At 42.5% G+C, this 16,683-nt stretch overlaps 1 protein-coding gene across 1 annotated transcript in view; it reads left to right on the top strand.

The window, feature by feature from the left end:
* The first annotated feature begins 472 nt into the window (after nucleotides 1–472).
* The window catches only part of LAMA4 (laminin subunit alpha 4), a 115,786-nt gene continuing 99,575 nt past the window's right edge, over nucleotides 473–16,683 (top strand). The window contains exon 1 of the mRNA XM_072855705.1: nucleotides 473–900. Within this exon, the coding sequence (XP_072711806.1) occupies nucleotides 700–900 (201 nt within the window). The 5' untranslated portion in view covers nucleotides 473–699. The remainder of the gene's footprint in view (nucleotides 901–16,683) is intronic.

Genomic DNA, 16,683 nt, shown 5'->3' with positions numbered 1-16,683 from the left:
ACAGCCTCCCCTCCCCCATGTCAAAAGTAAAAGTTAGTCTAGCATTTTTTTTAATAAATTTGGCACCTTTCTGCTTTCCACTGAATAAACTGGAGATGTTAAAAAATAAACAGTCACGAGAGTCAATGCTTCGCATGGAGCGGTCGGATGGAGTTGGGGGGGGGGGGTGGCGTGGGGGGAGGAAAGGGTGACCTCACTTTCTGAACGGCAAAGTTTGAGTGGGAGGGTCTCGACACGAAAGGTAAAAAAGGGAATGATGTGAACATGTGAAGGAAGCCAGAGCACCGAGCGGAGCGTCAGTCTGTATCCTGACAGGGGGAGATAAGGTGGCTGGGGAGCCAGCGGTGCTTTCCTGGAATACAATCTCTGTTTGACACTCTCTGCTTAAGCACTGCCCATCTGTATGTTATTGAGCTGGAGCCTCTGGGGAAAAAGAGGAGCCACAGGCACAGAGAGTGAACGAGGGAGGCAGCAAAAGCGCTTTTCTTCCTTTCTTTTCCCTTTTTTTTTCTTTTTTTTTTTTTTCTTCTTTTAAATAAGGATCTGGTTAGACTGCCTTGAAGTGCCACATCTGGAAACTGAACGCTGAAAGAAAGTTAAAATAACTGAGGCACCACTAAGCCAAGGGGGGCTGATTGCAGAAGAGGGTAAACAATTACTGAGACGCTAGAAGACCACTCCTGGATGTAAGGGGAGGAAATGGCTTTGATCTCCGCCTGGCCCCTCGTTTCTCCTATATTATTCTTTTTGAGATGCTTCTCCTCCAGCACAGCCTCAAGTGAGGGAGGCGTTTTTCAGTTTGACATTGAAGGTAGCTCAGCGGTCAGCGCGCAAGAAGCCACTGTTATCAGAGGGCAGCAGCAGGCAGTAGCTGCTGGAAGTTGGGTGCCTTTTGCTGAGGTACAGTAACTCCCTTCTCTCTCTAGTGTCTGCACTTTTCTGCTTTCATCTGTCTGTCTTGAAGCTCCCATCTGGTTAACATTAGCTTAATCATTCAATCCTTAAAGCAATACCAGAGATTTTTTTGCGGGGGGGTCTGAGACATTGCATTTCGGGACTGGAGAGATACAGTTCAGACCTCAAAATGTACACATGCCCTGCCTGCTGTGAGCAGACAGCTGCTGTACTTTGCAGTGAGGCTGGCTTAGCACGTCTCTGACTTTCCTGCCAACATAACTAAACAGGCCTGTCTAAACAGAGCTATTTTAAAAGGGTTAATTGTCACAACACTTTTCTGCTTGCCTTGTTGTAGTTCCTGGAATTGTAATTCACTTAAACTTCCAGAAAGAGTCTGTCTTTTGGTGGCAAACACTGTACTGTAGAAATTTGTGCTTTTGTCTCTGAATGCTATCTGCTTCCAAAATCTGAAGTTCCTTTTTGCGGTGAGAGCGGAGATAATAAATCACACACGTGTAGGAAACTGCCTGCAGAGAAAACACCTGCAGAGATTTTAAGACTTCCAAAAATTATGAGTTTGGGATTAGTGACAAATGGAATTAGAGAGATCTGAGAAGCAATTTGACGGTGGAAAATATTCCTGCAACCCCTGTGTTTTGCGATTGGCTGATACTCCTCATTCTAGCAAGGCTGCATTGGGAATGGACTACTCAAAAATACAGCTTGAGAAAACAATAAATTACTCCAGCATACACTGGGGGGGGGACAGTAATGTCTCATGCGTGGGAGATGCAAAGCAGGAGGCAAATTGAGTTACATAAGGTCATGGGAAGGGAAAGAGTAGCTCTTCTAGCATAACATCCAAAAATGAGGTGCAATTAGCACAGCCGTGTCACTGTGACAATATAAAGATCGCAGTCTCCGATATCACACAGCTAATTTTCCCCCTACACTCCAATTGCCAGAACTAACAGCCATGGAAATAAGTGCACTAGCCCTTCAGACAGCTGGGGTTACCGCGGGGCTGGGCAGAGCTCATCCCCCCACTGCAGCAGCTCCAAGCAGCTGGGCAGCCTCGGGAAATGCCTGCCCACCCTGCCAGGGACTCGGCATGAAACATGACTTGTGTGAGAAAACTGGAGGGTAAACCGTTCTCTGCTCAGCATAGGGGCTCTCGGGAGCCCTCCCGGGCTTGGACGGGCTCCATGACGTGGGATGTACAGCTCTTCTCCCCTGGCCTGGGATCAGCCCCAGGAAGCTGCATTGCCACCTGTTGCTTACAACATGGAAAGTCCCTCAATGAAATGCCTGATGTAAGAGCTGGATGGGTTTTGTAGCTGCTTTTCACAGGATAATGGGCATAAGTGATTATTAGCCTTTCTCGATATGATAGTGTAGTATGGTTTTCCCAAAGACACAGTTCACATTGCTTCATTTTAATATATTAGACTTTACCTTGGGAAAGTGCTGTGAGATATATTGGACACTGCAGGGGAATGACACTTTAGTCTCCTTCACCCATTTTAATCCTCCCTAAAGTTTCATTTGTATAGTCCGATCTAATAGACTCACTAACTGGTGTTTGCTCTGGCAGTTTACTTCATCCCCTGCAATGACAGCACTTTAGACTCTGGATCCCGTGTTACGAATGAACGATGCTGCCTGCTATCATCATACCAAGGCCCTTGGCTGCAGGATGTTACGGTTTCATGAGGAAGAGCCAGGATTTTGGGCCCCTTTGCTAACTGCAGATTCTCCTTACTATTGCATTTCAGAGCCCACCTCCATGGCAATTTCCAAGGAGGCCCAGTAGGATGCTCTTTTGGGATAGGGCTGGTGGCTCTGTAACAGTGAGAACCTGCTTAACCATTGATCCACGTATGTAGTTGGTAACAGGAGCTGGGGAACCGGCTCTAAGGCCGGAGGTTGATATAGGGGCCAGAGAGTGATGGTCTGGTAGTCTCTCAGCCGAGGAAGGAATATTTCCTTCAGTCCTCAGAGAGCTTCCCCCTCCCACAGCCCACCTCCCCTCCCTTCACCCCAGGAACAGGGTTTATCCCAGCAGGTTTGAATTAGCCCCTTTCAAAGCCCGAGTTCTTAACCCACAGCTCACAGTGAACCACAGAGTAAACTCCCTTACACAGCGCGGTTTGATTCAGCTGCTTCATCTAAATATTGACTCAGGCCTATAGCTCTCCCGAGCAGACAGAGGCTGTTAGTCACGTTGAATAGTGCCAAATTATACAAAAGGGGCAGATTTACAAGGCAGAGTTACAGAGCCGTGGATGGTGCTTCATGGTGGACTGTGGTGCCAGTCAACCGCGACGTGAAGCATGCCACTGTAAAGTCGAGCACAGATCAGGGCAGTCAGAAATCACGATGTTTCAGCGTGTGGGGCAGGTGCTGGTCAGCATTTGCCCCACACATGATTCTGTTCTGCACATCTTCAGAAATTTGCAAGGTCTGAAACAGTGCTGATGGGAGTTACCAAGCTATAACTGGTGGGGTGCTCTTAAATCTTGGTAAGAGTTTGATATTATGAACCTATAGAAGAACAGGAGACCCCAATTAATGTAAATACATATTAGTGAATATTTCTCAGTTTTCCACTCCTCTTCCATTCCCATGTTTGGCAACTCTAAACTCAGAGGAACTGGGATAAGTGGTTTAAAAATTCAGAATTATTGTTAATGTGGAGTTTTCTGTGCCTTGGATTTGAATGAAAGCCTCTTGATGGCAGAGAGAAGAGAACTAACTACGTTTTCAATGCTATGCTAATATGCTGTACTCACTCACAGAGCAGACCATGGGTTTGAGTTGGATCTCAGCAACATCTAGTAGCTTGGTGCCCTGGTTGTTAATCAGTATGTGATCCAGTACACCTAAATTAGGTACATAAACTGTGCTAAACTTCTTCAATCCAAATCAAGCACGGTCTTCAAGTATAACTGAAGCTGGAATCCCCATTCCCCATACAGTAATGGAGACACCAGGTTTTTTAAACCTCTAATTCCTAGCTGTCTTCCCTGGAGGCCCTCAAAGGATCCTCTTCCTTTGTAAGGACTATGTTGGGTACTCACTTCAGGACAGCTTTATTAATCAGCTAAAGGCTGGGGCACAAAATGTAGATGTTTAATTTAACTGGACTAGATTCCACCCAATGAAATGTCATGTTACCTGCAAAATGAGCACTGGTAGTGACCATCATGGAATACTGTATCTAGGTCTCTGCCTCTGTTTCAAGAATGCTTATAAATTGATGAAAATTATTCAGAAAAGTATCATGAGAAGTATTAGAGTGTTAGGAATCGGAAGATAGCTGATTACAACACAATCTGCTTAGCTCAGAGGGAGGTTGAGAAAAAACTTTGAACTTACTGTGTAAGCACATACACAGGCAAAAAAAAATTAATAACAGGCTCGCTAGTCTAACAAAAGAAGGTCTCATCATATGCAACAACTGGAAACTGAAGGTGACCCAGTTCAGACTACAAGTTAGTTAAAAATTTTAATTTCAAAGGTAGTTAAGCACTGGAGACTTTATCTGGTTGTGTTGGATTGTCTATCAAGAGGCAGATCAATATAAAAAGCACTCTCAAGTACTCAGTTGCTTGTGTGCTATTTAGGATTATTAAGTTCCTTGGCTCACGAAGACAATAAGGGGACGCAGGGAAGACCTTATGGTGCCAAATCCTGATGTGTATGGGGAGACAATGAGAAACAGAGGGAGAACGAGCACAAAGCGCTGGATCCAGCTCATCAGTATAACCCAACCACAGTTGGTGGCATTAAGTCAGAGACTGATTTTTTCAAATAAGGATAGGTTAAAATATTTTACAAGGAAGATTCATCAGAGATGGAAGCAAAGGATTTAAAACTGACAGTCAGATATCAAATGAAAGCAAACAAGCAAGTGGTAAACATTAGAAATCTTTGGTTTGGGGTTCCACGCATTAGCTTGGACATGGCAGAAGGAAAGGGGGTGATGAGACACTTTCAGTTTTGGTGTGGCACAGAGTCAAAACTGAAAAACAGAAGTAACTTCTGAGAATAGTCATATCCCACTGTCAAACACATGCCTTTAAAATAAGAGGCAGGTCATACATTACCATTTGGGTTTGAAGCCTGCCACTATCAACTTTTGTGTTTGTAAATTCCACTGATTTTAATTATATAGATGTAGATTTTGTCCCCCAGTAGGAATAAAGTTCCTTGCAAACAGTGGAAGAGTACAGAGTCTAAGGTGAGCATGAACAATGGTACAAGATATCAAACACTAGAGAATAAGGCAAATGATTCCCTGTAATACACATGCAGTCACTCGCTTTAATGCAAAATTAATGTAAGGTGATATTCAGAAGATTCATTTCATTCTGGTGCAAATGACTACATGAGATCAAGAAAATAGCGAAGAGAGCCTAATATAGGAGATGAGTGTAAGAAGGATTAGTAGACGAAAGCGAAGACAGACATTTTGTGGAAACACTGGCCAAGCAAGAAAAGATTTCAAATGTCCTTTATGGAAAGAAGAAGAGAAGCAAATAGTGGGAAAGGAAGCAAGCTAAAGCAGGAAGAAGACAAAGGAGAGGAAAAAAATTAGAGCAAGAATGAGATAATCAAAAGCCTTAAGGGTAAAGAAAAAAATGAAGTAGTTGGGACAGGGCGAGAAGCCAATTCCCAGAGTGAAGGCAGGCATGATATTGTTGGACAGATGGAAGAGGAAAACTGTTTCCAGCATCAGTGGTTTTGGCTCAGGGGAAAGGCAGAAAGGCAAAAGAAGTCCTTTAAAGGAAACAGTTATCATAGTCAAGGCAAAAATAGCCATTTACTATAAGAGACTGTAAGAGGCAGAAGTTATCTGACGGAGCTTGCATGTTAAAATGACATGTTTGACAATCATTTTTTCCCACCTGACTTCTACCAGCAGCTGCTGATCTAAATTTTCAAAAGCAATAAACAGTATTTTAGGTGCTTTCTTTCTGATTCTCTAAAGTGATAAGCAATAATTAGCATGGGACCTGCGACAAACTCACCTCTCTAAAATGGCTCACATAAAATATATAAAAGAGAGCAATCAAAAGTCCCAGCCGCTTGTTAACCAAGACTCAAACTATCACCAAAGTGCCTTCACCCCTTCCCACGTAAAGGTTGAAACAGAGAGTCTTGCAGACTGTTTAGAGAAACCACAATCTGATCCTTACTTGTGGCATTAATCTCTTGAAAACAAACTAGCACTAAAAGAAGCAGCAGAAGACCTAATCCTGAGGTGTGAGCCAAAAAAGGTTTTAGCTTGACAGAAACCTTTATACTCTTTTAAGCTAATGGGAACTGCATCTACCTTTAAAAAAGCAGATCTTTAAAAGATTTCATTTCAGATCCTTGAGGTTATGTTAGGTTAACTCCCTTCCCATAATGGGCAATTTGGATTTCTAGCTGCTGGTTTTTTCTGGTACAACAAGGTTATGTTCTGAGAAATGTCTATTAGTGGGGAGGAAGTTTTACTGCAGATGTTTGTGATTCCAGCTTAAGTTTCTCATCAAAGCTTTAATGAAAATCAGCTGCTTGGAGTAGAGCCGCCAGACCCCAAACCTTTTAAATCATAGGAAGCTGAAGCAAATGGAAGCACAGGACAGAGCAGATGGATAGTGGGAAATGTTCTCCATTTCAGGAAGGTGCATAAAGCACCCACCAGAACAATGCAATTTAAACTCCACCGCAGCGAGTTCCCACAAAGTTTTGGGCAAGTACCAGCAAAGTGCCCCAAAGCTTATTCAGGGCTGTGAAAACCAATAAAAGGCATTTCATGCCCACTCTTATTCATGACATGGGAAGCAAGGAAGGAATTAAAAGTCCAGTTTTTCCAGGGGGCATGAGAAGCAATAAAAGAATTGGTTTCTGAAGGAGAACTTGTCCTGATTTAAACTGATAACAATTACAGCTCTTAGTGTTCAAGAGCTGTGGAAAATAGGTCTAGTTTCTGAGTAATATATAACCAGCCACTGATAATTTACAATTTGCTTCTGGACTTAGATTTCAGACACCAAAATATAGACACCCTTGGTTTTTATATTTTAATTGGTCCTCTTGAACGTTTGGATCTGATCCCAGTTCATTTTCAGACACCACCATGAGCTGGGGATGTTTGGGTTATGCATCCTAATGCAAGATTCAACAATTGCTGAATAGTACTGTATACAAAGCTGTTAGAGCTCCACAGTTTTTGAAATCTAGTTCTTTGTCATTAAATGATCTCAAAGAGATTTTCCTAACTATCAGTCAGGATACATACAGTGTGTATTTGGCAATGCAAACAGAGATTGACTAAAATGCAGTAAATACGATCTGGCTTTGTCATTCCTGTTTAGCTGTACTATACAATTCTTTAGATGGTTATTTTCTAAAATAAATATTTCAGAAATACTAGAACTCCTTTTTTCCTTTTAAGACAAACCAGCAAGAAACAGTGCTAAAACCCAAGTATTCAAGAGTTACTAAGATACCTAATATGAGCCAAAGAATAATAGAGGGTTGTGAAAAAATATTTTAGAAATTACTATTCCATATTTACAAGACTGTAAGAAGAATTAAAATGTTATTTTTAAAGTCATAACATATGGAAGCCAGGGAGCATGGGAAGAACTGGCACACTTGAATGTTGATTTGAAATATAATTTAATAATTACTGAATAAAAAGACTCTGCCTGCATGAACAACTTCCAATATGATCTGCAAAAATAGCCATTTTAGCTAAAACTGTAAGGCTCTGAATCATTGTTTCACTCTGTCTTCCCAAAAAAAATTGAATAAAAATGAGCTCATTCAACCTTTCACTATTGGTGTCAGGTGGAAGAAAAAGCACACGGAACCAGCAATTAAACCGGATCATTTCTGGGCTGCATTGTACCCTGTTACCACCCTACGATGCATCCTGTTACTGTTGTATAAAAGGCCTTCTGAGCGGCAAGAGATGAACAGACTTCTTTTCTGCCAAGGCTAATGCAAGGCCAATAAGTCCTAGGGTTTCCCACTGTGGTTTCCCACCTCTGAGCCTGGATGATAGCCCGTGGAAAGCCACAGAGCCTGCTGTTCATGACTCCCTTATCCTGTGCTCCCCACTTCTGGCTCCAGGGACCCCTCCTTGAAAGCACTCCGCGGAAGAAGGCATTTGTCCAGAGAAAATCTGCTCCAGCATCCAAAAAAGAAAAAAAAGAAAAAATAAGTAAAAGAGCTGGCAGGGCAAAACACAGCACAGCCCTCTGTACCCCAGCTATTAAAATCCTACATACCAAGGTGCCCCAGAAAAGCTCACACAGCCTGGTCCGTTGAGGGTTGGCAAGGCCTCCAGAGCACCAGTACCTGGCCCAGATCCATTCAGGGGGCAGGTGGGTAGGTGTTGAAGGTCTAGACATGGTGTAAGGTCAGAGGGGATTTGTGTGTCGTATTCGCATTTTTGCAGGTTTGTGGTTTTCCGTGGCTCCCTACTTCCCATCAATGGCGAGGATTGTCTGCAGAGGCTCAACAGAGTCTCTAAAGCACCAGCTAATTGCTCTTAAGTCAGCTGGAAACAGGGGTTTGGGCAAGGGATTTTTGTAAGGGATGAGGAAAGAGATTGGGGTTTTTTTCTCTTGATGCATCTATTCTTCCCCCTTTTTGAGCCAACAAGAAACTAATTTCTTCATTATCGGACCACGCCTGTGACAAAACAAGCCATGGACCGAGAAGCAGTGAGAGATCAGGGCAGGTTATACCTTGTCCTGAGCCCTGGCCTTTCCTCTCTCCTTTCAGAGCACAGTCTCTGCCCACCTCCATGCTGGACGTAAGGCTTGTAGCACACATTAACCATGCCTGTCTCCTTTCCTTCCCTCACATATGCAAAGCACTGGCACCATCAAGGGGGAAACTGTTCTGGGAGAACAGCCCAGAAACATGGCACCTTCCCATCAGCCATCCCCAGCAGCTGCCTGTTTGTCCACAGTTGGGCCACCCTTGGGAGGGAGAGATGGATGAAAGCTCTTTCTCTTGATCTTTCAAGTTTTTCACACTGTGGCTTGTGTTTCGTGCTAACAGGCTTTTAAATTGATGCCTTGGCTGTTGGTCAAGCAGACCACTACATGTCCCTGCTGCGATTCCAACATTTCAGAGACCTGCAAAATCAAACCAGGAAATACTAGAAATCTGGGGTGGGGGAAACTGCTGCAAAAGGGAAATCAAAGGAAGCTTCAGATTTACCCTCTCAGTTTTAACAGCGTCCCAAGAGCACAGTTGTACCTACTTTAAAGGCCAATTTTCTTTTTTATCCCTTGAAAATTTGTGTCTCTATCTGGAAATCTCTCAGGGAGTGCTGTAGTTTGTCAACTGATTATGTCTCACTTATCGGGGGGCTCAAGAGGAGAAAGTATGACTCAGAATGCACATTTCATGCGAGTGTTTTGTGGGGACTGGGTGGAGGGTGGTTAATGAGGAAACAACACAGAATTATTTATCCCTTTTCCTGTAAATTGTTCTCCTTGAATAAACTTGGCATTTTGTTTGAAAGAGGAAAATCAAACAACTACCTTTCCAACTGCAGATTTTCTGTTTCCAACAGCGAGCGTATGTAAGAGTAAGTTTTTTACTTAGTGGCTGTCGTAATAAGAACATTAGAGCAGAGGCTGGTATTAATCTCTAATCCTTAGCCAGCTTGCAGACAGCTAAAACATTTTAGCCCTCCCCCTCTTTGGAGAAGAATGCCTTTTAAGCAGAGGCTTTGTCTTTCCCACTGTATATGGAAAAAATGACTATGCACTTCTGTGGAGAATGCCTAGCTGAGAAATGTTTATGTTGGATCCAACCCCATCTCTGTCACTGAATGGCATTTTGTTTTCCACTTGGACTGGGGAAGGGGTAACAGTCTGGAAACATTTTCAACACAGGAAATTTTTTTTAAATTAAATACAATTACTTAGTCAAGGTAATAGATAATGTTGTTGCTCTGCATAAAGCCATCTGGCTTTCAGCTATTGCTTGTTTTTGCGGGAGTCACCGTTACTCTGTCACTATTACAAGGGAGGCATGCACAAGCCCACTCAAGGAACAAGAATATAGAGTGACAGTGGGCTGGGGAGGGGGTTCCTTGTCATTTTTCCCTGTTGCCCATGCTCTGCTTTGTTTATTGGTTTGGGGATTACCCATGTGCAATTAGCCATATTCACTCCCTCTCCAACTGCTAGCTCTACTATGCAACAGGGAGAAATAGAGGTAACACTTGTTCTGTATCTCCCTTGCCAGCAAGATTTTACCTAGAATTGGAGCAACTAGTTTCAGTCTTGCTAGTTTTAGTTTTAGCAATCTCTAAGCTCTTTGTCTAAAACTTCGGGAAGATAGTTTCCATCAGTATCATATTCTTTATTATCATCAAAAATAAACTTCTGTTTTGGAAGCTGATGAGTTAATAACTCCTCGGGTGATACATAAATATTCCCCATTCTCAGCGATAAGTCAGCAAATGAAGTTTTCAAATCAGGCTGTTATTAAGTTAGGGCCTTGTCCTGTCTGCCTCAAGGCAACTACAATTTTTTCAGTAAATTCTGAGGAGAGCTCAACCTCTCTGTATATATAAATGATGGAGATCTTATAGTGTTAAGTTGTTGCTTATCACAGCAAGAGTTGGAAAAATGGACTTAATTCAGTCATCAGATATACTCTTTAGCAGCTGCAGACTGGCCAGACACTGTGTGCGTGGCTCCAGACCAACCATAGCCCTGTGCTCTCAGGTGGGGGCATCGCTGGGGATGCAGACAAAAAGGGACAATATTGAGATCCACACACGGGGGATGACAGAAAGGACACCAGTAACAGAAAATAAGGCTTCATTTGTTTCATCACTCATTGAACAGTTCATTTACTGAAAAAGATTACAGATTCAAACCCAGTGTCACTTCTTGCTTTATTTTTTTTATGTTTGAAGATTCAAATTACTGACGCTTCACAAAAACACGCCACTGCAGCTTTAATGAGCATTTCATATCGCTTACCTAGAAAATCCCATTATTATATTAATTTGCCCAGATCTATGGCAAATGCACCCAGTGAGGCTTTAATTTTCATTGAACCTATCTCATCTTAGAATTTAATTTTAAAAATAAGAATATGCAACAATATTGGGGGTTTTCACTGAATGACTATTTCAGCAAGAAAGAATTTGCTTTTATATTTGCAAGCTAAATAACAAAACAGAAAGCTTGTTATTGTATAATTCACATAACTGCTTTAGTTTGTAATCTCATTATATGCAATTAGAACTGAGGTACCCGTTGAGATAAGTGGATAAAAAAAGATTACCAGCATTGTGCCCAAAACTCTTCACCAACTTCTGGTTAATTCCTAATTTACAACATCAGTGGAGCACTGGAAGCAATAAATATTTCACAGTTAACAGTGTCAGAAATTTAAGAGAAAAATACAGGAATTCAATGTACTTCACCAGGGTGCTTATTATAAAACTATCAATCATGAATATTGATTTGGAGACTAAGCTAAAAAATGTGTTCCTCTCAGAAATGTTTACATTTTAAAAAATAAATTTGAAATTGCAAATGACTAATTTGCATGCAGTTTCTGCCCTTGAAACACTAAACACTGTAGAGTGGCTTTTTTTGTTAGAGAACATGCAGACAGTTCTCTAACAGCTGTAGTGTTCTATTAAATGGCGTAATTAACTGTCTAGCTATGATGTCACACACTGAATTAATTTCTCCAGTAATAATAGTTAGAATGTGACCTTTCTAGTTCAGGAGAATTTGATACTGTAGACCAGAGGTAATGAAGGCTTATAGAAATTATAAATAGAGCTTGGAGGCCTAACAGGAAGCTGGTGAGCAAGCTTGTTTGTTTTTAATTCTCTAGGTTTATGAGGCTTCAAAGCTCAGATAAATTTAGCAAAAATCAATGGAGAAGAAATAAAATTGCAGAGCAGACGTCTGCTTTTGTCTGCATGTTGTGAAGTAACTCATGGTATAGAGCAGGACTTCTGTCCATCTCTCTTTATGATGACTTTGGTGGTAGAGCATGTCTGGCCAACAGGTCAGTTACTAACTTCTGAGAGCCTCATTCTGCAGAGAAAGACAAAGATCCCTCTAAAATATCACTTCATAGGGATTTATAGATTCAACTACAAAGACAGTCTTGAATTTGCTATTACTCAAGGCCTGGGAATTTGAAATTCATTTATTTCTTCAAATGATAACTTAAGCTAAAGTGAACTATGACAGCTCTTGGAAAGGGCATCACCAGGGCATTTTATTTTTAAAATTAGTTATTGTTTAACTCAGTGGATGGAAGAACTCACAGCAACCTCTTCCATAGCCAAGACCTGGTCTAGGAAGATGCATGTAGCAAATGAAGAGAAATGAACAGGGCAGGTTAAAAGGGGAAGTTATCAGCAGAACTAATGTTATTTGTACCTTCAGCAAGAGCTCCAGCTCTTCATTTGTTTTTTCAAGTAGAGGAAAATGTTTTATCATCGTATCTAACAAAAACAAATGCCCCAAAAGATATTTTAACAAAACCAACTTCTATATCTAATAATTTTTTCCATATTCATATTTTCTTCCTCATGAATTGAAGAAAACAGATTTTCCTTAATTATCTTAAAAGCTGTCCTACAAAGTTAGTTTCAACTTTTCATGTGAAATTTTAACACCAAAATGTAATTCCTTTTCTTTCTCCCTACCCTCTTTGACTAACCTTTTTCATATATTTGGTATGCTTTGGCAGTAAATCCTCGCAGGTCAATCATAAAAGTTGCCCTCAAATACCAGAGCATGGTCTATCCCTTAGAAAGGATGGAGAAAAAAAATCGAAAAGATGGCACAATGCCAAGCAGTGTTGTGTAAATATGCAAATGACTTTAAAGTATGGCTGTTTAACTGGAAGCCAAAAAAGTTCTTTCAGCACTGGATTAAAAAGACTGGAAGTCTTGGGTCCAGCAACAGCTCTATATTCACTGCAAGCATCTGAAACAAGCAAATCATGACTACCAGAAATGCCTGCCCATGTGGGGATGTTCATTATTCCTAGTGGTTCTGACTAGTTCTCTTAAAAGACATGAAGTTGTTGACTTGTGTCGCTGCTGTGGATTACATTGGGTATATCTGGGACACTATATCTGGGATTACATTGGGTACACTGCCGTGGATTACATTAGCTACATCTGGACATGGCTCTAGGCAACCAGCTCTAGGTGGCTCTGCTTGAGCAGGGGGGTTGGACCAGGTGACCTCCAGAGGTCCCTTCCAACCTCAACCATTCTGGGATTCTATGATTCCGTGATTCTGTGATCCTGTGTGACTACGGTTATTATTCCATTTTACAGATGGAGAAACTGAGTGAAAAAGTCATGTTCATGGTCACACAAGAGATGAGCAGAAGAATGTGTTTTCCTGAGTCCCAATATCCTTATGAACATAGTTAGGGACAGAGGAGTTCATGCACAGAAACCAGATGATGAGTTTCTCATTTGTTCAGGGAGAAGGAATATTTTCCTTAAGTTAATTTCAAACAACACAATGAAACTATTGCTGTGAAGATGTTAGTAGACTAGAGGTGAAGGGTATGCCATGAAGTGGGTGAGTGACTAGAACCAGGTGCAGGGAAAGGTAAAGTGGAGAAGAGGAGTAGGAGGACAAATGGAAAGCAGGACAGGGAGGACACGAGCATGAGTAGAGAACAAGGCAGCAGCAGAAGGGCTGTGGGAGCCAATGGGGGGCAGGTGGAGATCCACAGCCCATAAGCGTAACGGTCAGATGCTCCATTAATAGAAACAGCCCAAGAGAAGTACAGAGGCCTCCCCCAGGAAGGGCCAATGAACGACCAACTCATCTGGTTGGCATTTACTGTAAGACTGTTTAAATGACATTCAAGCCTCATTGCCAACAAGAGAGACATATAATATAGACAAGACTAAAAGGTAACCTATAAATAAAAACTAGAGTGAATGTGTGCTATAAATATAAACTGAGGAGCCATGGATTTAATCAATGCCTCACTATATATAAATGGACCTATTGGAACATGCTGTCTGCAGCAAACCCCTCATTGCTACAAGTACTCACTACGCTTTTGAGGAAATTGTAACTACACAAATATCTATCCATACGATTATTCTTTCTCCTTTAGCAAATTCAAATCCATCCAAATTTTGAGGACACAAGAGCTAGAAGAAATTGATAAACAAATTATTTGCAACTATATAGTTATGATTGTAAAAAAGTGGCAGGGATATGAATGACTGTTAGGACAATACCAGAGTTGTCATCAAATACTTGTTTATAAAAAGCCCAAGGACACCCTCTAGAAATATTTTTCTCCCTCCTACCTCAAAAAATCAGAACAAAACAAAGCAGAGAGAGTTTCATTAGACAAATTTTACCCCGAGTCACACACTTCACATAGGATCTATCAGATCATCAGATCCTTTGTCCACATGGCGTATGGTAGTTAGATCAAACGTAGTTGTAGAGATGGGTCCTTTTGGCAGGTTGGAGGAGTAACAAAAATCGAAGTGTTTAAATACAGCCATTGTTATCTCAACCATTTCAGCTGTTGAGAGACAGAGACCACCCTTTCAAGCTTCTCCCATAGTAGGTATTACAGGAAAAAATGCAGACATTTGCTCTGCATTTCTTGGTTACACATTGCTGGAGATCTTGTGAACAGTCTAGTGATCATGTGTGGAACAGATGACGATAAAAGTTGTGAGGAAGAGGACCAATGCCAAATAATATTCAAAGCAGCAAATAATATTAAAAGCACTGTTTTAATGCAGTTATCACTGACTGTCCTACCATTTGGGAAAACATCAGTCAGGAGTCTGATCATACACAGGCATTTCACAGAATCACAGAATCATATAGGTTGGAAAAGACCTTTAAGATCATCGAGGCCAACCATAAACCTAACACTACCAAGACCACCACTACACCATGTCCATAAGCACCTCATACAAACGTCTTTTAAATACCTCCAGGGATGGCGACTCAACCACTTCCCTGGGCAGCCTGTTCCAATGCTTGATAACCCTTTCAGTGAAGTAAAATTTCCTAATATCCAGTCTAAACCTCCCCTGGTGCAACTTGAGGCCATTTCCTCTCATCCTATCACTTGTTACCTGGGAGAAGAGACCGACCCCCACCTCTCTACAACCTCCTTTCAGGTAGTTGTAGAGAGCGATAAGGTCTCCCCTCAGCCTCCACTTCTCCAGGCTAAACAACCCCCGTTCCCTCAGCTGCTCCTCAGAAGACTTGTGCTCTAGACCCTTCACCAGTTTCATTGCCCTTCTTTGGACACACTTCAGCACCTCCATGTCTCTCTTGTAGTGAGGGGCCCAAAACTGAACACAGTATTTGAGGTGCAGCCTCACCAGTGCCAAGTACAGGAAGACAATCACTTCCCTAGTCCTCCTGGCCACACTATTTCTGATACCAGCCAGGATGCCATTGGCCTTCTTGGCCACCTGGGCACACTGCTGGCTCATATTCAGGCGGCTGTCAACCAACGTTCCCAGGTCCTTCTCTGCTGGGCAGCTTTCCAGACACTCTTCCCCAAGCCTGTAGCGTTGCATGGGGTTGCTGTGGCCCAAGTGCAGGACCTTGCACTTGGCCTTGTTGAACCCCATACAATTGGCCCCAGCCCATTGATCCAGCCTGTCCAGGTCCCTCTGCAGAGCCTTCCTACCCTCAAGCAGATCAACACTCCCGCACAACTTGGTACCATCTGCAAACTTACTGAGGGTGCACTCAATCCCCTCGTCCAGATCATTGATAAGGATATTAAACAGGACTGGCCCCAACACAGAGCCCTGGGGGACACCACTTGTGACCGGCTGCCAACTGGATTTAACTCCATTCACCACCATGGGCCCGGCCATCCAGCCAGTTCTTTATGCAGCAAAGAGTACACCCGTCCAAGCCATGAGCAGCCAGTTTCTCCAGGAGAATGCTGCGGGAAATGCTATCAAAGGCTTTACTAAAGTCCAGGTAGATAACATCTACAGTTTCCCCTCATCCATTAGGCCAGTCACTTTGTCATAGAAGGAGATCAGGTTGGTCAAGCAGGACCTGCCTTTCCTAAACCCATGTTGGCTGGGCTTGATCCCTTGGTTATCCTCTACATGCCGTGTGACGGCACTCAAGATGATCTGCTCCATCAGCTTCCCCAGTACCGAGGTCAGGCTGACAGGCCTGTAGTTCCCCGAATCCTCCTTCCGGCCCTTTTTGTAGATGAGCGTCACATTTGCTAATCTCCAGTCAACTGGGACCTCCCCAGTTAGCCAGGACTGCTGGTAAAGGATTGAAAGTGGCTTGGTGAGCACTTCTGCCAGTTCCTTCAGTACTCTCGGGTGGATCTCATCAGGCCCCATAGACTTGTGAGTGTCTAAGTGGTACAGCAGGTCACCAACCATTTCCCCCTGGATTATGGGGGCTCCATTCTTGTCCCTGTCCCTATCTTCCGACTTGGGGGGCTGGGTGCCCAGAGAACAATTGGCCCTACTATTAAAGACTGAGGCAAAGAAGGCATTAAGTACCTCAGCCTTTTCCTCATCCTTTGTCACTGTGTTCCCTCCCCCATCTACTAGAGGCTGGAGATTGTCTTTAGCTCTCCTTTTGCTGCTAATTTATTTGAAGAATTATTTTTTGTTGTCTTTTATGGCAGTAGCCAGATTGAGCTCTAGCTCAGCTTTGGCCCTTCTGATTTTCTCCCTGCACAACCTTGCTACCTTTGTAGTCATCTTGACTTGCCTGCCCCTTC

Source organism: Ciconia boyciana, chromosome 3 (assembly GCF_034638445.1).
Source record: "Ciconia boyciana chromosome 3, ASM3463844v1, whole genome shotgun sequence".
In the NCBI taxonomy this organism is placed as follows: domain Eukaryota; kingdom Metazoa; phylum Chordata; class Aves; order Ciconiiformes; family Ciconiidae; genus Ciconia; species Ciconia boyciana.
This window is presented reverse-complemented; position numbering and strand designations above follow the sequence as displayed.